We start from the raw sequence: 25,227 nt of genomic DNA on the forward strand, positions 1-25,227 counted from the left end.
GTTAATTGTTGTTTCTTTTAATTTTGTGATCTGATAGAAATTAATTTCAAATTTATAACGATACATAAACTTCATATTTCCTTTAAATTTTCTCTTCACTTCTTATCGAAACAGTTCTGATCGAGATGACTTGCACCTGCTCTCCGGAAATATTTGTATAAACAGGAAGTATTTGACTCACCTGTATTGCCTGTAACTAAATCTAGCTTGCCATCGCAGTTTTCCGACTTTTCAAAGAATCAGGTAAGATTTAGACGTAAATATTTACACATTACTTTGTTTATTTCACAGAAGAACACGTTCAAATTCTTACCTTTGAGTTCATATCTTTCAAATAAATTTCTTTGCCCAAAAAGCTCATTGAGACTAAAAAGGTGTGGAGGAAGTTAATATTCTTAAAATATTTTATAGCCTACTTTGTTACGTCTTTCTCTTTTGCTGTACTGGTGAAACTTAAGACACTTGCAGCTATGGTTGTTCCAGATCGAAGCTATTTTATTGTGATGTCAGATCAAACACTTTTTACATTTCATGAATATTGTAACACACAATATGTCTATAAATGATGTGTATAGGCGGAGTAAATGTGAATTCGTCCACTCAGCAATCTAATTAAAATTAGATCCTTCACGCTCTCGTATTTGAAGGATCCAATTTTAATTAGATTGTCCACTCAGTGAATATCGGTCAGTATTCCTATGTGACTGACCATTAATTAAACAGAGCCATGTCCTTTAATGTCTTGAAACTCACTGATGAAATTTGATAAACCCACTCCTTCTCATTAGAAACAAAGTAGGTTGACTCTTTTTTGTCTTTAAAATGATGGGAAATCACAAAGAAATTCATTCATCTACCATTGATTTTCTGTCAGGTCATTTTTTATGAGACTTTGGTCATTTATCCTTTCTTAATTTAAACTGTCTCTTTTTTCTTAAAAATTTTCATCTATCATAAACTAGAGCTAGGAACACAATACATGTACACCATCTTTGTGAAAATGGTGATAAATTTCTTGGGATCTTCTAGTTTTTAAAATTTTAATGGATACAAATTTATATTATTAAGCTGCTTAAGAACACATTGTTGCCTAGCTCACATATACCGATAACCAAGTACATTTTGTATACCGGGTACATTATGATTTTTCATATTAGGAGATCATTCATGCAATCACCTGTAAACATTTTAAAAACAGTTTAAATGAAGTATAAATATACATTCTTTTATAATAATTTTAGTAGTACATATATTGCATGTATTGCTAAATGAAGATCAATAAACACCTTTGACAAGATTGAGATGTGAAGTTTATTTTTTGATTTTAATACATGTAAACAAAATATTTTGGGTTGCAATACATTAAATCCCAAAAAGTACATTTTATTGCTAAATGATATTTTACTGGAACACTGTTAAATTGTTTTACCTATGCATCTGAGGGAGTTAGCTTTCAATATAGCTGCAATAATGTAGCCCGCTCCGATTTTTTTTTATATCTGATGTCCTCCCCCCCCCCCCCCCCCCCCCCCCCCCCCCCCCCCAAAAAAAAAAAAATCGGGAGAGGGCTACTTTTAATATTGTCAATAAAAATTGAACATTTGTTGAATAATTTAGTGAACATTGCATGTACATATATAACTTTTCATATATAGATCTACATGTAAGCCAGATTTTTGTGGCTCAGTGATAGTTATAGATTTATCCATCAGTCCTTGTAATCTTAATAATTATAACTGCATGGTATAATTTTGATTTTATTTATTTTTTTCATTGTAAAGTAAAAATTAGCAACATGATGTATTACACATGTTACAAACAATATGTGTGACATCTGCTAGTTAAAATTGTCACTTCATATACATGCAAATGTATTCCTTAAACTCACACTTTACATTTACACTATTATGCACATTCCAATTGATCGAGGTAGTTGCAATGAAAGGGAGGTAAACCACTAGCATGCCAAATGCTCTAAGAAACTTTGATGTGGACAGACATGTTATGTGGTGATTGCAATTTGATGTCAGGATCAGGGATAATTCACTTCAGGCATTTGCCTTTTGTTAAATTTCTATGTCCATGAATTTAGTTCATGCTTCGTAAATTTTTCATTTAAAAGTACACGTATTGATTATTTAGTAAACTTATTTACTGTCTCTAACACGTCTATCCAAGTATTAACTTAGTTAATTTTTTAAGCATATAAAATTTTATTTTGCAAAGAGGGTCCTGGATATAAATCAAATTAACAATTTAATTAAGTTTATATTATGTAATACCAAAGTTTAATTTTAAAAATAAATATAGAGAATATTATATATAAATAGTTTTTTCCTATGATTCTAAAATTTTGAAAGATTAATCTTCTGGCTTTCTTAATCATATAGTTCATGTGTTTATTAGGAAAAATATTATCCAGTGTATGATGATGTCACTATATGGGATTAGGTCACCTTATCATTCTGATTAGGATTATTCGGCACACTTTCTCAGAGGAGACAATTAAATACTAATTGTAAGTTCTTTAAATATTGACCTCATAAAAGTGTAATCCAATAAAGTGTATCATTGAAGTATGAGGTCATTCCTATTTTTTAGGGAGATTTACTTTTGTTCAGCAGTAATTGAATTAAGGCTTTTAGATTGATTAGTAGTTTAATCCTTGATAAGTTAAACACAGTTGTGTTCGCAAACCATTTTTGGCAGTATTACAAGTTATTACGGGTGGCGTAATATGCAACATTGAATGTGGTTTATTTAATACACTGTGTGCATGAGTAATTGCTTATTAATTTTCTTGCATTTCCTCTGTGGGAATTTAATTGTTGGAGGAATAAGTTGATCCAATGGAAGTATATTCTTTTAATGTTCCAGTAAGTAACCAAAGTCTCATGAATATCCTTGGTGTGAAGTTAGATTTGATTATAGTATCATTTATAAATATATTTATGATTGTCAATCAAGAATAACAACAACGTAATGGTGCTTGATTTCACAGTCGCATAAACATGAGGCCTGCTCCTTTACAAGAGCAGAATTCTCAGTCCATAGCCTTCGCAAGCATTCGCTCTACTGAACAGACATCTAGCTGGTACATGTGCCAAGATATTTGTATCATATGAACTGTAATTATGAAAAATTGAAGTTAGCTTGCTCTTTAAAATAAGTTTTGTCAAATTTAACACAAATAACATTAAATTCAAAGTCATAAACTTCCAAGTATCGGGTAATTGTTGATGAATAAAATGAAGGTGGTTCTTTAAAAATTAAGTGCATTTTTCTGTTATGAAATTTATCAAATGTCATTGAGTTTAACAGCAAATAGTTCTATGTGAATATTTGGTGAAGCTTTTTTGTACCATTAAATTTTTTTTTTAATTTTGAAAAATAGGTCATTTGAATAAGCTAGGTCATTCTTTGCTGTCCCATCCCAGAGAGTCCTTGGGTTGACATAATGGAGGTCAAATAAATGTGTTTAAATCATAGCAGGTCATGCAAGAGATGTCACAATATTTTGAAAGAATGACAACTTGTTTATGAACATGACAGAATGAAATGTTGATGAATAAGATGTGCAGACTGTGCAATACACTACCTGCACTGTGTGACTGAGGGAATGAAGGACAGGGGAAATAACTTTATACTGATATGGTGTGTTTTGGTAAAAATGATTTTTTTTCTTAACATTATTACCCCCCCCCCCTCCCCCTCCAGCATATGGAAACCACTGCACTTAATTGAATACCCTACCTGCATCCATGTATTTTATTGTGGTTGATATTTTGCTCAAACATGGGTGTAAAGATTCAAGATTAGGGAGAGGCGTAATGTGCAATGTAGTGGCTTTACTGCAATTCTTTTTATTCAATGCTGAAATTTTCCTTAAATCTTGAAATGATGTACATGTAGTCATTTGCTTTGACAGATTGTTGCAACTACTGACAGTGCCGCAGTATATATTAAAAGAGAGGGCTTTTTCCTGTATATCAGTCCGACTACTCAGAATATGGGATTCACTAGGGTTTTATTTCCTTTTTAACATTCTTTTGGGATTTTTAATTCCATACTCATGTGCATGTGAAGTTTAAGTATGAACTTCTTTAACTTCTCTTCATGTTATACTATTGGGGAATACATGTCAAAGCTGTCTGGACTTGACTCGTTGAGATTGATAGAGGTGTGGCTAAACATGTACCATATACTCCATGGATATCAATTTAACTCAAGTACACAAAGACAATAATAGTCTCCTCATGCTGACCCCTCCAATGGCTATCAAATTCCTACAATTAGGGGAGTATATTACTTACTCTTGACTTGGGTTTCTACACTATATGTACCCGGTATACTGCGACCTTAAGATGACCTTGAGGCTTTGAACTGAAAGTCACATTCTGCAACGAAGGACAAAATAACACAAAAAGATTCAAAGTGGAAAATAAGATTTATAGGCAGGTAACTTGATACAGACCGAGGACATCAGGTGAATAATAGGTACAGCCATTTTGTCTCTGACAATTTAGCACCTTATAAACTGATATTATTATTAAAGCATCTAGCTATGTAATAAATATATTGGAATATAAGTGAAGCACTAATCTTAGATTAACAGATATGTGTTAATATGGGAATTTCCTGTATGAATGGAGTTTCTAGATTTATCAATCCGTTTCCTTGTGTGAATGAAGAAGTTGTACTTTGCTCTAAATTAAGTTGAAAATTATCAATCCTGAGTGACAATTAATAGATAATTATCTCTTTTAATTGAAATCTGATATCAAATTTGTGGATATATTGACATTGTGGTTTATATGATATACATGCATTCATGCCAGATGTGAAATTGCATCAAGTGTCTTTAAAGCCCCTGTGGGTGATGGATACCGGTATATAATATACATTCCTCTGTATAACTTAAATACCCTTCTTTGAGCCAACCTTTAATGCATTTACTGTTAGTAAAAGATTCATTAACAATTCTTATACTAGATTTAAATTACTGAAATCAAATGCAAACTCAATATAAAAAGCTAGTGTAAAAATTTGTCATAATGGTTGTACAGACTTCCATTGAGTCATTTGAAAGTAATTAACTGCAAAGTTGTTTGCATAGAAAGGAATTGAATTTAGCAAAAATTCCTGTGCAGTGTTAATATAGCATAAGGCTCAGGCTTTGAAACTCTACCAATTGATAAATCGGTAATTTCCATTCCATGAAAGACATAAGAATGCCTTCAAGTTACGGTAAATATTACTTCACAATCAAGCAAGCCTGTTTAATGCAAGTCAGTGAATGATTCATTTGAATTGACTATGCTACATAAGGTAATATTTATTTATTCATTGCCTGAATTAATTCATTTGCTCTTTAAGAGCGTGGTCATGAGTTTCAATTATTGTGTAAAAAAGGTAGCTATAAGTATACTAGTGTAGATAGTAAGTGACTAGTGTTAAGTGTTGGCAATAAATTTCACAGTACGTCCAGATCCTGGTAATACTGTTGACAGTTTGCAATGAATTATACATAATGTCAAGACATGTTTATAGGGGTGTTCACAGAAAAGTTGACTTTGACAAGTCACTGTTTTTTGCAAGGAGCAGTTTTGTGACAGGTGTTTTTTTTACAACGAATAACCCCCCCCCCTTCTTTTTATATTCTTAAGTAGCTAGATACTAACATTTGCCTATAGTTCCAATTTAAGTTTTTGCAAATTTTTGTCATTATATACATAATGGACAAAATTGGTCAATTAACTTTTCTATTGACCTATCTAAAATGTTGGCATTTATTGGTATACAAGTACATGTAATTAATTAATTATACATGCCTCAAATAATTTAACCTTCAATAATTGTTTTTAAATTACGATAGCAGATATTTTTTTCTCTCTCAGTTTACCTATGATGTTCCTTGGATGTACATTTTGAATCAAATATGAAATTAATATTCCCTTGTATCATCCCAATACCATGTGTGTGTAAAATGTATCAGTGTAATTTGTAAAGGAATTTAATACGTATACCAATTTGATATATAGTATTAGTGGGCATTTTGTCTCCATTAGATGACTAAAGTCTGAGGATTTAAGGGGGTTTTCATGTTACTGATAAATACCTTCTAAAAGTTGTTGTCCAGTAAGTGACCAGTGGGGCTAATTATGGTCATCCTGTGACTAATCAGCTATGTACACACAAACATAGTAAAGGCCCTAGGGGACAAGAATTTCACACCGAGACACTTTCGATCAGTGTAGATTTTGTATACACCATCGCCTATACAGAATCAAGACATTGAAATCTTTGGCAGTTTTTCACACAGGATATACATTTACATTGTATTTATAGCATATTGAAAGACAATAAAGAGTATCAAATGTGTTAAATGCATGAAATCAATCAAAGTACTGCTATTGAATGGGGTTTTTTTTTCCTAATGATAGCAGCTATTGATCTTGATAGATTACTGTGTGGACAGATTCTTAATATAGATGGCATAAATGTCCATAAATTCTGGTAGCAGGTGCACATTATAAGACCATACATGTACATTACATGCAAATAAAGAGATAAATTAGATAATGAGATTCCAGGGTAATTCTGTTATGTTGATGCCAGAGGGCAAGGGAAGAAACTGGTCATTTACATTCTGTGGGTATATTGTCAATATTTTGGCAGAGTCCTCGAATTCCGGCTTTATCTGTCAAACTTTTTCTTCTAATCTGTTACAAATACAATTGGTTTCACGTTTGCTTTCAGCGACTTGGAATTGATTTTTCTTTCAGGTATGTCTATTCAATAGGTGTATGTAGATAAGAGAGTCTATTTAGCCATAAAAAAAAAATCAGCGACTCGCAATCAAGTTACATGAATATTGCAGACGGTTTTTGAGTCTTTTTTATGAGCGCGAATGAAATACATCACCAGAAAAGCTTTTTAAATATCAGTTTTTGGTTATGAACATACTGTACAATTCTAAAACCTGAGATTCTTTTAACAATAAAAGGTATGCTAAATAACCTCGTTGAGTGTGAAGCGTAACATGCATTATCTATATTTAAAGTGTGTGTAAAAATATTGTTCCTCGGGGACCCAGATATAAATGTGAACATTATGTGGGTTACTATAAATTAGCCACTGGCATTGAATCATACATGGCTGACCAAAGAGGAGGGGTATGGTGAGAATTAATGACATTGGTTTTTTTGTTGTGGTAAAGAGCTCGTATATGGAGTGGCCTGAACTTCAAGAGAGTGTGCATTAAAAGGATTTCACAGATTTGCAACCCAATTAAGGTATTCGCCTCAGCTTTTGTTGAAGTTAGGAAAGGATATGATAGTACATGGAGTATCTTTAAATCTTTGACACCAATACCAGACAACGCGGTGATTTATGACCAGTGTCTGAGCGGTCCTTGGATATTATTTTCTTCGGACAACACTTAAAGGATAGGAGATAAAACTTTGTTTATTGTTCAGGTTGACAAATGAGATAAGGGGTGTGTGTATTTTAAAATCTCCTTAAAAAAGAAAATCCACCCTTTTCAAAGAAGAGCATTCCAGTTTGATGCCTCTCGATCATGTTTGTTAAGTGGTGAATGTGAAAGAATTTACTGTTCAATGGGATTGAATGATTGCCCCAGATCCTAGATTTTTGTTTTTGTTGTGACAGATTATGTGATCGAGAGTGGGTGATCCTCACTTGTCATTATATAGATCACACACACACACACACACAAATACCGATCAACCTGTGTCAACAAAACAACAAAGTGTATACTTGGCTCCAGTGTCCCAGTGTCCAATGTGTATAAGCCAGGCGGTGGTGTTGTACAGGACTACACACATATATACCTGTGTTTGTTGTTTTTACAGGTAACACAGATCATCAATAATCAGATCATGGTGGTTTGATAGCATCACGGAAAGATCAAGGGGTCTCCAGTTACGAGAGACATGTTCATCCAACACACATAAGGAAAAAACCCTACAGCATTGATCATGGCCCGATGGTACGCAGAGTAATGTTACATCTGTTCGCATTTATGTGCTGTGATTTTTAGCAATTCAACAGGTGAGAATATTAACCTAATTCTTGCGTAGTTTTACTGGCCAAAATTACACAGAGATTATATTCATGCTCCTTTTATTTAAAAAATGAAAAATTGCTGACATTGTACACTCAAGCATAGAAATTTTTGACATTTTGGGGTAATATATGAATATTGGATGAGTAGGTCAAGATGGGAAATAAGTTCACGGTGTATTGTGAAAAGGAGCAATTAGTGTGACCTAGGTGTGCTGGTAATTGTACAACTTTCAGAAGGTTAAATCCCAGCGTAAATTAACCAGAAACGAATGAGGAAAGATGTATAGTGAAACTGTTCAAAGGAGGAAATTATAGTGTAAGATTTTTCTGTACACAAGGTAGTGTGGTCCTATTAGGTTACAAACACAGGTGAGAGAAAAAAAAAACCAGTTAGGTCACGAAGGAATTCAATGTGAAAATTTTTTTTTGTGTGAATTGAAAGAATTATGTAGTATAAAATAGGTCAAGGAGAATGGCAATTTCAAGTTTTAAAAAATGTTACGGTAATTACTGGTAAAATATAAAAGCAAGAAAACAATGGTGTCAGTAGGTGTTTGTTTAGTAGAAACAATCTTTTATTGCTTGCTGAAGCAAGGAGAATGAGGAAGGAAAATCAATCACCACTTTGATATAAGTAAAATCTTTATAGCTAGGTGTAGTATGTTTCAAGGCTTTGAGCTTGGAGCCTTAAGTATTGGAAATTCACCGCCACTAATGAGAATCTCTAGGTGATACATCATGCAGAAATTCTTTTCTGTCAAGTCAGCTTTCTTTTTCTTCTTCAGTAAGAAAATGGATTGTCCTTGTAAGTACATCCATGTAACAATTAATTATTGGTGTATAGTAGCTATCAAAAAGGTTTAATATCCTGTAGAAATAAAGCAGATTATGTATATTTGTTGTAAATGTAATGCATCGGGCTAATTCAGGCGTTTATGGCTTCTGGGATACAGAGGCAGGTTTGAAAAAATAGCGTCCTAAGCTGTCATGAATTTCAGTCTCTCGGCAGATTTAGATTGTGTATTCATTATTTCTTTACTCCGTGTTGAGCAGAAGGTCATTAACTCGGAACTTCTAATTTAAAAAGACAATAGACTGACAGTTAACAGGATTAAAATATTAATGAATGCATGTCCTTCAAGCGTCAGGCATGCATTGCTTTATATTGTCGTTGCGCATACATGCTGTCTGTGAGGAAGATAGAAAATCGGCAGGATTCGGTGATTTCACATTACAGCAAGCCCTGGAAGCCATAAGTGTAAAAGGTTTGGGAAAAAACATGTAATTAATCTGATTGGGAATGTTGATCCTTTGTATTGATGGGATTATATACTGAAATCTGTTGTTATTGGACATCAGAGAAACCCAGCATGGTCTGCAATGGGCCTCGGTCCTCTCTGACTGACAATGGCTTCATCTTGTGGTCTTCTTGGAATTTTCCTTTCTCTTTGGGACTGTGATTTACACCATTCTTTGTTTTTTGACAGAGTTCTATGTAAAACTGGCCGTTGTGTTTAAAGCTCTTTTTTTTCACGGTGGGACGTCCCCTTTATTTGGAACATGGGAATGGTGTCATTATAGGATTTTAAGGAGGCATATGGTGTTTGTATCTAAAGAACTTGAAGCTTTTCTGATAAAAATGGCTTCAAAGCATAGATCATTTCACACTGTTATTCATATATTCATTGAGAGGGTAAGTTTTAGAGAGATTGTTTATTAGGTAATAGTCATGGACAACATGCATACCATATATAAAGTTCAGGGATAAATGATAGCTAGGTTCTGTGGACATCATATATTAGCTGTCAGATTTTTTAACTGACAGTCTAGACTCATGTGTAATCCACAACCTTGCTGCAGTCCATACGTTTTTGAATATATGACAAGTGGTGTGATATTTGAACAGGTAACATAGTGCTATATGGACCGCTAATTAAGGCAGGATAAAATTGCAAAAGCTGATAAAATAATTAAGGTGTCAAGTGGTGTAATTGGACTGTACAGTATTTATGTCAAAAATATAGATTGTGCCCAAGCAAAAGGGAATTATTTAAAGTTCAGGACGTGTAGTAGAGATCAGAAACGATTTTAGGAACATATCCATCTTGGAAAGGTGTTCAGGTATGAGACATTGGGTTTCAGTGAAGGCATTTTTTTTGGTAAATATTTTTTTTATTTTTGATTTATGTAAGATTTATGCTAAGACTTTTCATTGAATCAGACTAAGAGTTATATTGCTATTTAGAAAAGCATATATGCATGGTTAGGCAGTTCACAATAGCCTGTATCTAAGAGGGTAAAGTCAATGTCCATGTTGTCATTTTTCAAGATTATCTTCAGGGAAATAAACAACTTGGTGGGTTTAAATAAATTGTGCAATAAATGTCTCTAAAGTGCTAACTCCATAATGCTATAGGCCTGACATATGATTATCATATGAATTCAATGACTCATAATTTATACATCGAAAGCTTCACTTTGTATTAATGTATTTGAAGTTTGTAGGAAAAACTTAGAATTATCGTAAGATTTTTTAAAAAATAGCCTGGGTGCTTGCAATCATAAAAAAACATGGTATAATATTACAGTTTTCTTTACCTATCTAGGATGTGCTATAAAGGACTGACAACAGAATTAATTGGGGCCCAGCCAGGATAAACTGGTAATAGCCTTATCAGAAACCCAGCAATCGTGTGTCCCATAAACCAAAAATGGCAGAGCTGAAAGTACGTGTGGATGGTGTTTCAAGAGTGGTTTGTGGTGTCACAGAAACCACAAGTTGTCAGGATGTGGTGATTGCTCTGGCACACGCCTTGGGAAGGACCGGGCGTTTTACGTTGATAGAGAAATGGAGGGACAGTGAGCGCCCCCTTCTTCCTTCAGACTTCCCACTACAAGTTTTACATAAATGGGGAGAGTATGCCAGTGAAGTACAGCTTCTTCTGCATCAGTCTGACAAAAAAGAACAGGTTTCTCAACAGCAGCATCAGCTGAACAAGATAGAGGCCGGTTCTCATCCCATCAAGGAGAGAGACAGTGGCATCAGGCGAGTGCTCACATTCAGTGGCGCTCACAACACAGAGGGGTCAAAAAGACCTCCATATAGAACTATGAAACAGCACCAGTCTATGGGCAAAATCAGTGAAGACCCGCATTCTGGGCTATCCAATGAGATTATTAATCCCCCTCATGGTCAAAGGTTAAGGGAAGATGTGCATTACAGATCTGATAATCAGAACTTTCATCCTGCTTTTCGAGACAAGGAGAACGTGTTAGTGAATGGTGGAAATACCTACCAGGATGTGAGAAAAGGTGTTAGGCCTGGACAAAATGGGGTTGTTCATCGATACCCCACTCCTCCTACTGAACAAGTGCAATCACAACCTCATTTGGTTCCAAATGTTAGAAGTGACCCTAGAAACATTAGGCGGATGGAAGCGCGAGTGAATCCCATTCAGAGAATGTCACCAAGAACTACGCATAGTGATCAGTTGAATAAAAACGGAATTCCTCCTCATCTTAAGCAAAGACATAGTGAGGAGAATTTTCATGGAGGGGAGCAAGAGAATCACACGAGGATGCCATCACCCCAAATCGACAATATCAGGGCCTCAGCGTTCCAGCGAGTGGTACCCAACAGACAGACTTCACCGTATCGCTCAAAAGAACCAGAGGCAGTACCGGAGCAGAACGGGGAAGTGGAGGAGTATGATTTAGACAGCAATTTTCCAAATCTTCCCAGGGAGAGAGTCACGCTGGAGGAGTATCGCATGCCAGGGGATGGTCACCATGACAACAGTCACATGGCAAGCGATCAGAAAGAGAGAGTGAAACTTCAGAGACTCGTCAGCATGCAACAGGAGAGGATCAAAATGCAGGAATCCCAGATCTCCATCATAGACACAGGTAACTGATAGGATGGATGGAGGCCATTGCCCTACTTGATATTGGTTAATTGATTAAAAGGACATTCAGTTCATTAGCCACTCTTGAAAACAAAATTGATTCATGTATTAATAGAATATCTCAATTTTGAACACAAGACTAAGCCTATTATGCAGTATATATTCCGATCTGAATACTGAACATGAGACTAGATAATTATGCTATTTAGTAGGTGCAATACTACTGTAGATTCTGTCTTTTACATGAGCACTTAATTCCGCGATTCAACCATTTTCCATCAAATTGCAAGAACATAAAATCACGAATGCAAATTTTTATCATAGTTTTATGTAGCTTATGTCCAAAAATTAACAGCGAGATTTTTAAATTTGCGAGATGTGCTTCTCGCTATTTTCCGCGGATATTATTTCCCTGCGTTTAATTAGGAATTTTATTTCACAGTATATGAAGATCAGTAGAGACAGGTACATTTGTAGTCTTTCACACTTGATCATTAATGTATCTATGAGTATTGAGTAAATAGTTTTCACCTCCTTATTCTTGTTTCTTGTAGAACTCACTTCCTTAGAAGCAAAAGAGAAAGAGGAATCAGAAGAAATAGAGAGAATCACTGGTAAGATAAAAGAACTGGAGGAGGTTACCAAGAAGTATGAGGTGGAAATCAGTGAACTGGACTCCACTTCATGGGTGGATATCATTGAGGCGGAAAAACAAACAGAGAAGAAAATTCACTTAGAGATCAGGACATTGAAGGATAATATCAGTGCAAAAACTACAGAGACGAAAAAACTCAATGAAAAAATCCCTCAACTTCAAAAAGACATTGACAATGAAAAGTCAGGGATGGAGCAAGAAAGAAAGCAAAGAAAAGAGGAGGAAGAAAAAATGATGGTGGAAATTGAATCAGCAAAGGAAAACTTGGACAAAGAGAGCAAGAAGATTGATGCTGGGAACTCAGAGCTGGAGAAGGTGGAAACAGAGCTACGGGAGCTACAGAGTAAGCTGGACCAGCAGAAGGAAGAGGTCACGACCCTGGAAAAGGAGCTCAAAAATGTCAACATGAAGGACTTTCAGGTATCACCAGGTCCAAAGCGGAAAAACAAATCGCTGGAATCTGGAGAGGGTAAGCTCTATCTGTTTCTGTTATTTATTGTTTATTTTTTTCATCAATGTATGAACAAAGTTCATGTTATTGTAATAGAATTTATCATTGATCGTGAATGCTTATTACAAAAGTCCATTTAATCCAATTTCCTGATAGTGTGAAATGAAGGCAAAATGATATTAAAAATAGATTCTATCAAATTTCTGTCATGGTTTTTTCCTTGAAAAGTTTATTCGTAATAATAATTTTTTGGAAGAATTGCTAGCTGATAGACTAAGTATGGCAACTTTCAGATTAATGTCTCGCTTTGCTGTAATATGAAATTATGTCGATATACACAGATGAAAGCTGTATGGTTGTGAAGAACTGTCACATAATTGTCATTTAAATCACTCACTATTCATGTGATTTTTTTGTCATCCTTCATGCATGTGTTTTTATAGGATAACTAAGGTAAATAACTCTTGATGTGGCTTGTAGTAATTTTAGAGTGGTCAGTTTTGAGGTGTGTGTGCAAAAGGGGAAGTTGTCAGTTTTTAAAGAGGAAAAATATTATATTCAAATACATACCGGTATACATTTTTACAATGTATATGATGCCGGTTAAGGTACATCTACAGGTTAGAGTGGTGTTAAATTTGCAGTACTGGGTTTTCCATTACAGTAAAGTAGCAATAGATGTACATGCACATGACACACCCAAATGTTTGACAAGTTGTTTTAAAAATTAGATGCAAAGTTTTAGCCAGTATTTGACCACATTAGAGTGTAAGAGTGAATTTAGCAGACATAATGTTAAAAAGAATGTAGTTGTGTGCATTAAAAGCCAATGTTTTGAGTAGAAACGTAATTGATTAGTATTATCATTTTCATACTAATACTACCGGTTTGTCATTTTATAATCACATTTTGATATTTACATTGCATAAAAATCATTTTTATATGGTACAATAATCTTAGCAATATTTCCTCCTTACAGCTGTGCTTAAGATATTAGAGGGAAGAATGTCCCCTGTGAAAGGCATCAACAGAAAAATAGTTAGTCCTGTGCTGTCCGTAGCTAAGGATCCGGATGGAGTTTGGGTCTAATTATACATGGATCTTATATGGAGTATGGATCTGTGTTCCAAGAATCTTAAAGTACCGATAAAACTGGATCGTGCAGAGCAACAACCAAAAAGAGACAGCACTTTGATATAAACTGTAAAAGGTTCCCCATAAGTATGAGACTTTTAAGTCAGGTAGAAAGATCTGGATCCACTTGGGTCAAATGTCTCCTTGTTCTTGGATCCAGATGGAGTTTGATCCAGATGAGAGTATGAGGATCAAAGAGTAGTGAGGTTCTACAATGTAGTTGTAAATGAATCCTTGCACAACACAAAATTTAACTGTAGAAGCCAGCTTCTGACTTTTTCATATGTTTTTATATATTCATTTATCATTACATCAAACAATTTTTTTTTTCAATTATCAATATCATTATCTTGTTGTCCTAAAACTTCACCCATGTTCAATGCATCTGGAGTCTTTCATGTACAATTGCAAATTTGAAAAGAAAGGAACAAAAAGGTTCTTTGATTTTTTTTTTGTGAAGTAAAATACAATGCACATGTCTCCTTTAAGTTAAATTTTTTTTTAAGAAACTGTCTTTTGTGAAAAAAGCAGGCCTCTGTAAAGTTGAATTGACTACTTTGAAGTCATGTGTCTTTTTGGTAAAGGTGTTTATTTAGAAAGAAAAAATGAAGTCAATCTTTACACTAAACACAATGGTGAAGTTTAAATATTTTTTTGTCCTGATTTTTCTTTTGTCTGTCGTAAAAGCCTGATTGTATGATTGTGCAGTTCATGTCTTTCACTCCGATTTAAAATCATTTGTTTTCTCATCTCGGTGTCATATTTGTGATATGTTTTTTTTTGTTAAAGAATTTCTTTTCCTTTTCTGGTCATATTTTGTAAGATTTTATTTGAGCAAGAACAATCTGATTCAAGAAAACATTTGATAGTGTTCCTTATTTTAATATATTCTCAAAATCAAAGACTTAATAATGGAAATTATTTTTGTACTGAATTTTTGGTATGTTTATTTTTGATGTTTACAAAATATTTTTAACTGTACGTATAACAAAATTTGTCGTATCTCTGTCTTATCTCCACATTGTACGTATTAATTTTTATCTAACTACATTGTTCAACATTATACAATATGATGTCCCAGTCTGATAAAATAGATAAAACATGTAAGTGTATCTGCACCGGGTGTGTTTGAGGTTATATTTGAACCCACTAATTGTTTGCATCACTCTCGGTTTCACTTTATCAGTGTCAATTATCACCCATGAAGCTGTATGCTATTTTTGGCTTGAATGTATTCCGCAGCAAACCAATGTGTGTTCAGATATTAAAACATTCCACAGTGAACTCAACATGAACCAAAGATTGTTTGATTCTTCCTGCTTGGCCATGCACACAATAATATTCTCTTTTTTTTTGTTTCATATTTAGGATATATTGAATCAGGAATATGAATAACAAATGCCCGCCATGTGTTAAGGGAGTTAACTCTTGCTGCAGTCAAGTAGAGTAATTTATTTTGAATTTTGTCCTGCAAAATACATTTGATATTACCGATATGAAATGTCTTTGGCATTTTAACATTGCATAATATGGCACTGAAACGTGTGCATTGCAAAAGGATGGGACCATTATAAATTATTTCATGAATACTGGAATACTGTACATTATATGTTGCACAGAAAATGCGAATTCCGAAAACCATTCCACTGTTGCTTTTTGAATGGGATTTTTTTTTGGTCAGAATAAGACGGAATTATATTTGTCTGTTAGAACTTTTCAAGAAAAGTCTTACATTTTCTTCTTTGTATATTTCTATTTAATTTAGGAAGACTTTAATACTCAGAGTATATTTTAAAGAAAAAAGGTAAAAGATTGTTTTTGTACATGTATGTTGAAGATGGGTATTTTGTCCCCACTGTAGAACATTTGTCCAATTTTTAACTGTATATATATATATATGCATTATCATATTTATCACTTATGATATTCATTAACTAATCAGCTCTTGATGCAGAAAAGAAGAATTGAATGTTTTGTACATAATCAGAAAAGACAGAAGAGAAGCTTACTCCATTTCGATAAAATAGGGGGAAAAATGAAAAGTATTTAGAGAAGATAAGTTTTTGTTTTCAAAAATTTGGGGTAGAGGAAATCATTATAAGAGTAAAGTTTTCATAATACTGCAAATAATGTTACAGATAGCATTAAATCACAAACCGTGTAATGATTAAAAATCTTTTTAATATGATGCTATATTTGTCCTCTTATGCAGAAATGTTGCCGAGATTGGGCACAAGGGCTAAGGCTGTTATGACTATGAAAGCTTTGTATGCTATATATTTCAGTAGCTACAGATCAAACCATGCCTAGCCTCAGATGAACTTATTGTTTATCAATGTTCCAGATAACAGGTGTTTCACCACAATATTTGTACACATGTATGTTTCTTGCCTCAAAGCTGCGAATTGTTATTGAAGGGTTGTGAGAAAATCTTGTTATTTTGTTGACATTCCTAGAATATACTGTTATTTTGGATAATGCATTGTTATTAAATAATATATGTATATTAAATTTTTAAAATGTTACTATCTCATTACACATCTTGTTTGTCACAAATACCCCAGACCTGATGAAGAAATATATTACTGTTGGATTAGACAATGGTATTTCCAACAAACACCTGGTGTTATTTTAACAGTAAAATGCTCTCTTTGGTGATTCATGTGGTACGAAGGTAGGAATTATTGCGGAAAAAATAACACAATCGGGTTAGCAATCAATTTTCTTAAAGAATAGAGTATATACCGTATATGCAGTGGATGTAAATGTGTTGTATATTTTTTATAAACAATATCTACCCCTACATAATTTACTCATATGTATTACCGTAAATAAGAGTGGATATTTTCTGAGGGAATAGGTTATACATTTTCTTTGTTAATAACGGTAATATGTAAGGCCAGGTGCCTGTTACAAGCTTTTGTTGATATACATCGCATCGAGAAGTTTTGGCTCAAATAATAACGTCGGCGAAAACGTCCCTTTACCTGAAAACTTTCAGGGCATAACTTCAGATAAATAAAAAAAATATTCAAAAATAAAAACAGAAACAACAAGTGAAGTATCAACCTTCTTTTATTTGTGTAATACATACAGACGACTACCTACAATAAATAATGAATTGTACAAAACTGATGCAAAGTGAGGGTTGAGAAGGGCCGCTTATGCGCTGAAGACTTCGGGATGCAAATTCAACAAAAAGTTCCAGGTGTTTTTTTTATTTCATTAACTCATTCATTAGATTTGGATTTCGATTTCCTGTTTGTAGAATTTAAATGAGTTTATAAAAATCCGCCGCCGTAATCCTCGTCAAAGTACATGTCGTCTGGTGGCATACACTGGGTGAAAATCTCCAACTGAAAGGAGAACGGGAAAGTAAGTTTATGATATTATACCATAATTGTTTCAGCAGCATTGGATGAAGAAAACTGTTTTTTCTCTAAGTTTATTTTGATTAAGGCGACAAGTAACACCATTGAAATCATTTAAATTTCAATTAAATTTACATGAAATGTTCTGACTGAACATGCAGACAATGCATGCTTGTAAGTGGAAATACAAACATACACACTACACTGTAACTCACATCATCTATGTCTCCCTCGAAGTCGTCTAAATTCTCGCCATGTCCTATTTGTAAAGCACAGGGTCTGGACTGAATTTTGCCTTTACGGAAAATAAATAGTCATTATTCTCGTTAAAACAAATTTGATAATGTTGCTCCTCACTGATGTGAAAGCCTTTATATTTTGCTAATTTAATCAATAAATTATTTTACCTCCACCCGGAATCCATCGAGTGACTTTGTCTGTATTGACTGAACCCTGAAGACGGCCTAGGTTGTACGAGTATTTCACATTTTTCCATTCAGTTTTCTGTAAAACATTAAAACCGAGTTTGACTTTAGAATTTAAATTTTGTCCGGTAAGGGAGATGACTCTTACTCAGCTGATCAGCGCATCATAAATCATTTTCTCCTTACCCATAAATGTCCCAAAGTATTTATTTGAAAACCATGCTAAGCACTTTACTTTTATTTAAAAAATACATACTCAGTATTGAAATAAGAGCAAACAATTTACCCAACAACTTAATTTTCTCTAAACCACAACATATTAGTGACTAGCTACAGAGTTTTTGATCTCACCGGTTTTGGTAGTTCTATTTGGTTGTAACCCCCGTTTTCGGTATGTGCTCCAAAAATAATCCGGTCTTTGTCTTTGGCAATAAGAATGGACGCATTGTTTCCACAATCAGCGTTACTTATCAGCGCCTGAGGTCGCCCGGAACTGTTGGTAGAATCCCGGAAACGGATTCTCAACATCACGGAATCCCCGTAATCAACGTTAGACAGTTGGGGCACGCGCAGACGGCTTTTTCCGGAAAATTTGGCAACGCCCCCAGAAAAGGACACGTTGTTGTTAACAATGTACACCGGTCTTTTGTCTCTTTCATCTTCAAACCCGTCTGAGAAGTTCAGCTTCAGTTTTGATGTGCATTCCGCAGCTGAAGAGAGAAAAATTGCTTTCATCAAATCATTATTAATTTAGTACAGGAGACTAATATTTTTTTGTGAAAAGATAGGAAGTATGGTCAATATAAATAGGTTTTGTTTCACAACTTTTTTATCATTTTAAAATCAAATAGAGAAGCATTCATAGTTAAGAGTTGACAACAATCTTCTTACTGGATCCAAAAAGGATATTTTCAATTAACAACATTTTAACAGTACATCTTCATGGAGTTGTTGGAAACCGTTTAAATGTAAGATAATCATAACTCAGAGGAAGACAAAGTACTGACTTTTGTTGGAGGAGTAAGGCACAGTGGTAGTACATTCACAGTCCGCCTGACTGTACTGGGTCCCGGGGGCACACGGCATCTTGATCCACCCATACCGCTCCACGAACTGCTCAAAGCTGTTAGAGTCTCCACGGACGGCCTTCTTGTCGCAAACTTAGGGAAAATAGCAAAACCACATTTTAAACTTTGTCTTGCTCTACTATAAATATGCTACATGCTCATTTTGCAATAGATCAGGTATAAGGACCATTAGGGATAATAAATGGGCGTACACAAGGACCAATTTTTAACGAAACACCCTAAAAGTTGATTTGTAAAAACGGAAGGAGATAATACATCAAAAAGCTAACCTGGTTTCCGTGGTTTGATGTTTAGTTTGGGTTTTAGACCTGAAATTACAAGAAAATAAAATATATAACATAGAATTCTTCTATTATACTTCAAATATTTCAGTTATTAAAAATAAACTGTTTACATGTATCAATATGTATAATATTTTTTCATCATTTAATTTGGGTTTTAGACCTGGAATTGCAAGAAAAGAAAATAAGATACACAGAATACGTCTATTATATTTCAAATTATTCAGTTATCAAAAGTAAACTGTTATATAATTATACATTTTTCATCATTTTTGGGAGTTGATTTTAATCAACTCTCCTATGCAGTTACTCTGGCAAACCGAAAGTGAAACAGTGTTTGACCTATGCACAAATCATCACCGCTGACAAATCTTAGTTCTTAAAAATAATACAAAAATTCGATGTAATGTATGCTGAAGCATTGTTTTTCAAGGAAACTTATCTATAAACACTTTGAAAATAGTCAGATTTTATATAATACGATCAATTTAGCTATTTTTGTAGTCTCATGTATTCCTACGCCAGAGTTTAATATAGTCTCGTTCAACCAAACGCTCGGCTGTCTCCATAAATCTCCGACAAACAGAGAGGCTCTGCTGCTTGGCGGAGATTAACGGAGACAGCTGAGCGTCTGGTTGAACGAGACTAGAGTTCGATATCAATAGTGCTTGGATCCATATAATTTTAAGAATTGTTTTGATTACTAATACATAGTTTGAAATATATCTTTAAATATTACACAACATGATTCATGTGGGGTTTCTCTAATTTCTTGTCGGAAAAGTCTAATAAAATTTCATATTTTAAAAAAGTGCGTAATTTAGATACAGACTAGAAACTAATTGCCACGCAAGATAAGTTGATTTAAAAATAAATAATTGATAAAATCAACTCCCGTCAGTACCTCAGTACTTTGATTTTCTCTTTGAATCCACGCTTGGATCCCACTCCATTTTGTCAAATGTGAATTACCTGGAAGTGCCATTTCTCTAAGTGGAGCATTCTTTTTAGAATCGATTTTGTCGGACATAATGGCTCTCGGATTAAGGTGTTGGGTTGGTCGAGGCGGACAAGCGTCTTTGCATTTGTTGTCCGGAAGACAACCAATTCCGGAATGATACGACGTGCCGTACGGACAACACATCGGGATCGACTCTCCACCATCACACGCCCAGAAAGAGCGACAACTTCCGGGGAGGTCGTAGGTCAGCACTTCCGGGTCCAGACAGCGGTCTGAAAGAAATAAACTTTTCATTTAGTAGAAGTAAGCTGATACAAATTTTGAATAGAATATCTCGGATTATTGAAGTAAGCCAACTATTAAATTCCAAATATAGTGTATTGTTGTTTTGTTTAATTTATCAGCGATGTTAAACTTTTAATAGCTTACTTCATTCAAATAAAAAGTTTATTTCAGGCATGATAATCGAAAACAAAGTCGCGTGTGTCTTTGTGTCTTAGATTTAATTGATTTCCGGATTGATTATACTGATACATGTACCCTGAAAAGTATATGCATACAATGCAAAACATCGTCACTTTTTGAAAGTGCCATACATAGATAATACAGACAGGTAGTTTTTGACTAGTTATACAGATTCTGGAAGATTGCATTCATTATGGATAATTTTTTTCACAAAACTTTTAAAATATTCAAATTCAAATTTAAACTGAGATCACGTGACTAGTCGCTGATATTACTGGTGTCCTCGCTTTCGCTACTGCTGTCGCTGACGTATTGTGCCCTATAATTTTGCCTATGTCGCTTTTTGTTTGATTGGTTTGCTACCTTTACTCTCTGGTACAGGTAGATATAATTATCTCTCATATTAAGTCTGAACTTCTTGATAAGAGACTGAAACTTTTTGGATTTTAGAAATCCTCTTCGAACACGAATTCTTCGCTCACCGGTCGGGCATTTAACCCTGTGTGCCGGTTGGCAAGTTAAGGATGATTGATCCCAGAAGTTTCCCCACGGGCATTCCTGGTAAGACATCTTCTTCAGTCCGTTGTTTCCGAAGTAACACTGAATAAACTTGGAGCAGTCCGTCGGGTGACGTGTAAACCCTGCGCCATTTGACATTTTGCAACTGTCGCATGGATCTGTGGACGAAATTTCAAAAATGAATAAAATTAAAAGAAAAAGAAACTACAAACGTTTGAATGTTTTTGCTGTATATAACTGTACATGTAATAGGCATGCTAAATTAAAATATCTTTGTACTTTTCGGCTTTTTGGTGGTGGGTGGTAAAGTGGTAGTGGTTTTGGTGGTAGTGGTAGTGGTAGGTGCTGGTGTCGTCGTTGTTGTCGTTGTTGTCGTTGTCGGGCAGACCTGTGAAAGAGAAAAGTCAAAGTCAACGTCTCAAATAGTTACACACATACACTTCAATAACAATTAACACGGAATGACCTCGAAGGAAAAACAAAAGCAACTGTTACATACTTGAACGACAAGTGAAGAGAACACAAGTTTAAGTTGGTCGAAGCTGGTAACAGAGAGAACTCGGGTTCCATTTGAGGCAATTGACTTCAGTTCATTCTCCGCGATAAGATCCGACACACCAACCGCATACAGCTTGACGCCTTCAGATCGGGCCAGCTCGCTCTCTTTGGCAGTGTCTCTGGGGTTTTTGGATATTCCGTCGGTAATGACAACGCCAACCCTTGGAACTCCGGGACGGCCTTGCTGGGAGAACATCTTGCGGAGTGATTTTATACCTTGCAAGTAAATAATGCAAAGAATACTGTACTGCTTTCGTTTTAAAGATGATTGTTGGAACACTGTATATGGGAATGATTGGGAAATATGTACCATATAATAGAATAGACATGTAAAGTTTTTTGTACCTAAGTCAGTTCTTGTCCCATCTCTTGGGTGCCGTAGCCCCATGATTTTACTTTTAAGTTGGCGTCTGTCGGCGCTGAGAGGAATTTCCGCAGCTACATCACTGCTATACAACACGACACCAAATCTCGCCTGGTCCTCCGCCAGTTGTAGTCCATCCATTAAGTCCACAAGGGAACTCTTCAGGGTTTGGAAATCAGGGGAGGTAATACTATCAGAGCCGTCCACCACGGCGACAACATCAAGGAGGTTCCTGCAACCTTAACGGCAACAAATCCTTAACGACAACAAATCCTTAACGACAACAAATCCTCTGAGAGACTTCTTGATCAACAGAGATACAAGCCAATCTCAATATTACAATATCTCAATATTACATTGAACTGCCCTTCAAAGTTCTCTCTCTCTCTCTCTCTCTCTCCATCTCTCTCTCCCCATCTCTCTCTCTCTCTCTCTCTCTCTCTCTCTCTCTCTCTCTCTCTCTCTCTCTCTCTCTCTCTCTCTCTCTCTTACCTAGACATAAAATACATGTTATGTGTTTGTAAACAATGCAGCTATGATTACAAAGTTGTTAGGAAGAACACAAAACAGTCATTACCGTCACACACCTGATACAATCAATAAAACAGGTATGTACAGGTTGTGGGAATCCATGTTTGATGGAAGGGTGAAGGTGCGTGTCTTCAATCCATAGAGAGGTTAACCTGACACTTACATTGTCGGTTACAATCGTCTGTGTTATTATGAACAATAAACAATATTTCTTTTATGTATTGATATGTTTAGCATATACATGGAGTACGGTTCTTTTTTTTTTTTACCTTTTTCAGCATAAGTTTGACTGGGAGAATGACAATATTAGTGTACATGTATATACAGCTCTTGGAGATTGGAATTATATGTTGAAAGCTGAAGACTTGAATACTATGCCGAATTATTTTTTTTAAACTCTATATCTGATACCAATCTACACAACACCAGAAAATGAGTGAGCTCTATCTTGTGTAGTTTTCACGAAGATGAAAAGCGAAATTCTTAGGCAAAAAGCGACATCTTTTAACATCATTCTAAATGTATGTACACTGCTTTCTGATGCAACCATGTCAATTCTATCTTCACCATTTGCTCATAATATAAAACAGATACTTTATCAACATAATATGAAGTTACTAGTAAATAACAAATTATAAGGTTGTAATATATATGTCTTCTTTAAAAAAAACAAACATATTTTTATCTTCAGCAAAATTTAAAATATTCCTACAATCGCGGATGTATTGAAATCGGTTAACTTAGAATAAAACCAAAAAGAAAATTGGCTGTTTCAATGTTCTTTCTAGGTGATCCCTAGCATTCGAGAGAATGCCAAAGCTCCAATACTCTAGCTACACCTTTTCGAGATCTTTTTACTACATTTTAAGCCGCATTTTCCTCCGTCGCGCTAAATCTACATGTATATTATAGGACAACCTAGTGTCTCTGTGAATTATTTACAATTTTCTACAATTATATACATACCTGGATTAATTGCTTTAATGTTTAAAACGAAATCATAAACAAAACTTAACAACTAATGTGCAAAGATAATTCTTTATTTATTTTACGATTTACATTTCTCAAGTAGAAAATTACATATATGTGCATTTTCGTTTCTTTTCGTCAAAGTTCTTATTTTATAGTCAGAAGAAAAATTGTAATTTGAAATTAAATTTTTAAACCATGATTTAGTTTAAATAAGTTTTATTAAGAAGAATGAGAAAAAAATACCTTGTTTTGATTCAAATGTGGGTTTTGCTAGTTCCAGCGTAGATCTGGAAGAGTCTATTCCAGGTACTACAGAGTTTGGTGATTCTATCCTGGATTCTATCCTAGCTTTTGGTGGCTCTATCCTAGCTTTTGGTGGTTGCATCCTAGCTTTTGATGGCTCTATTCTAGCTTTAGGTGGTTGCATCCTAGCTTTTGGTGGTTCCATCCTAGCTTTAGGTGGCTCCAGTCTAGCTCTCACTGGTTCCAATCCAGTCTTCGGTGCCTCGAACCTTGCCTTTGGTGGCTTTATTCTTGACACTGGAGACTCCACATTGATTTTTTGAGGCTCCATATTTATCGTTATTGGCGAATCCGGAAGCTGTACTCGAATACCACCAGGATTCGGAATAGATCGGCAAAAACCAATGAGGCAACAAACTAGCAAAACTAAATTCATTTTTTTGTTCTTATAAGTTTTGTTAGGAAAAATTACACTTCTCCCATAGGCCTCAACCAAACGTGCTTCCTTTCTGAGCCGCGGTGGTAAAATAACGTCCGTCCTAGCACTCCACGCGGGCTTTTTGGTCCGTTGATGTCAACACTTACAACCTAAAGCAATTACCTTTTTACAGGTTTCAGTTATTAATTAATGTTCGTCATAATTAGCGGTCAGAGGTAATGGACACTACAGGTTCGTTAAGCATTGTTTTCAGGACTAGGACGATATTTTGCTGTGTTCCTCGCTTGTTGGACATGGTCTTTGACTCTCGCGCCACAGCGAGTGCTATTAGCGACTCGTGCATTAGTATTGTAAATGTGCGTAATTTGTATCCAGGTTTGTTTCTAAATTGAACAATGGATTTTATTTTGTAATTTTAGGTATAACACGTACGAAAATGAAAAAATATGTGTTGAAAGTTGGCCATCCGAATCGAACTTATAAATAGCTGTTGAAGCTTGTTAATTGTATCTTAAGGTCACGGGTCATTTTCACCATTTCGTTTAAACATGGATATAAGTGTCGTTGTCATATGCATATTTTACACGACATGTTACATAAATACATAGTAGTATATTATCTATGAAATGATTAGAAAATTTTATTTAAAACATATTTAATATGGAGGGTAATCGTGTTCAAAAATCCAGACATGTAAACTTGTAAATCCGAATATGCTATCGTGTTGATGTGTGAGCCTGAGTATGAATGGGTGTAATTTTCATCGTATAACCTAAA

At 34.8% G+C, this 25,227-nt stretch overlaps 2 protein-coding genes across 7 annotated transcripts; one reads left to right on the forward strand and one right to left on the reverse strand.

The window, feature by feature from the left end:
* The first annotated feature begins 96 nt into the window (after positions 1 to 96).
* On the forward strand, positions 97 to 16,758 carry LOC105348583 (golgin subfamily A member 6-like protein 24). 5 transcript variants are annotated; one of them, XM_011458089.4, is made up of 5 exons: positions 97 to 243; positions 7,875 to 8,073; positions 10,695 to 11,994; positions 12,548 to 13,117; positions 14,079 to 16,758. In XM_011458089.4, the coding sequence occupies exons 3-5, from the start codon at positions 10,800 to 10,802 to the stop codon at positions 14,186 to 14,188; spliced, it is 1,875 nt and encodes a 624-aa protein (XP_011456391.3). In that variant the 5' UTR covers positions 97 to 243; positions 7,875 to 8,073; positions 10,695 to 10,799; the 3' UTR covers positions 14,189 to 16,758. The 5 variants fall into 5 exon arrangements, with proteins under 5 accessions (XP_011456391.3, XP_011456393.3, XP_011456392.3 ...); XM_011458091.4 differs by lacking the exon at positions 97 to 243 and adding an exon at positions 2,856 to 2,876; XM_011458090.4 differs by lacking the exon at positions 97 to 243 and adding an exon at positions 7,165 to 7,295.
* A 532-nt stretch (positions 16,759 to 17,290) lies between these two features.
* On the reverse strand, positions 17,291 to 24,447 carry LOC105348584 (protein PIF). 2 transcript variants are annotated; one of them, XM_066083985.1, is made up of 13 exons: positions 24,012 to 24,447; positions 23,763 to 23,774; positions 22,247 to 22,504; positions 21,843 to 22,117; positions 21,623 to 21,731; positions 21,307 to 21,501; positions 20,371 to 20,631; positions 19,387 to 19,425; positions 19,037 to 19,189; positions 18,381 to 18,739; positions 18,012 to 18,108; positions 17,820 to 17,899; positions 17,291 to 17,589 (listed from the first exon to the last, which is right to left on the reverse strand). In XM_066083985.1, the coding sequence occupies exons 1-13, from the start codon at positions 24,445 to 24,447 to the stop codon at positions 17,515 to 17,517; spliced, it is 2,349 nt and encodes a 782-aa protein (XP_065940057.1). In that variant the 3' UTR covers positions 17,291 to 17,514. The 2 variants fall into 2 exon arrangements, with proteins under 2 accessions (XP_065940057.1, XP_065940058.1); XM_066083986.1 differs by lacking the exon at positions 23,763 to 23,774.
* Between the last annotated feature and the right edge of the window lie 780 nt (positions 24,448 to 25,227).

Source organism: Magallana gigas, chromosome 5 (genome assembly GCF_963853765.1).
Source record: "Magallana gigas chromosome 5, xbMagGiga1.1, whole genome shotgun sequence".
Classification (NCBI taxonomy): Eukaryota; Metazoa; Mollusca; class Bivalvia; order Ostreida; family Ostreidae; genus Magallana; species Magallana gigas.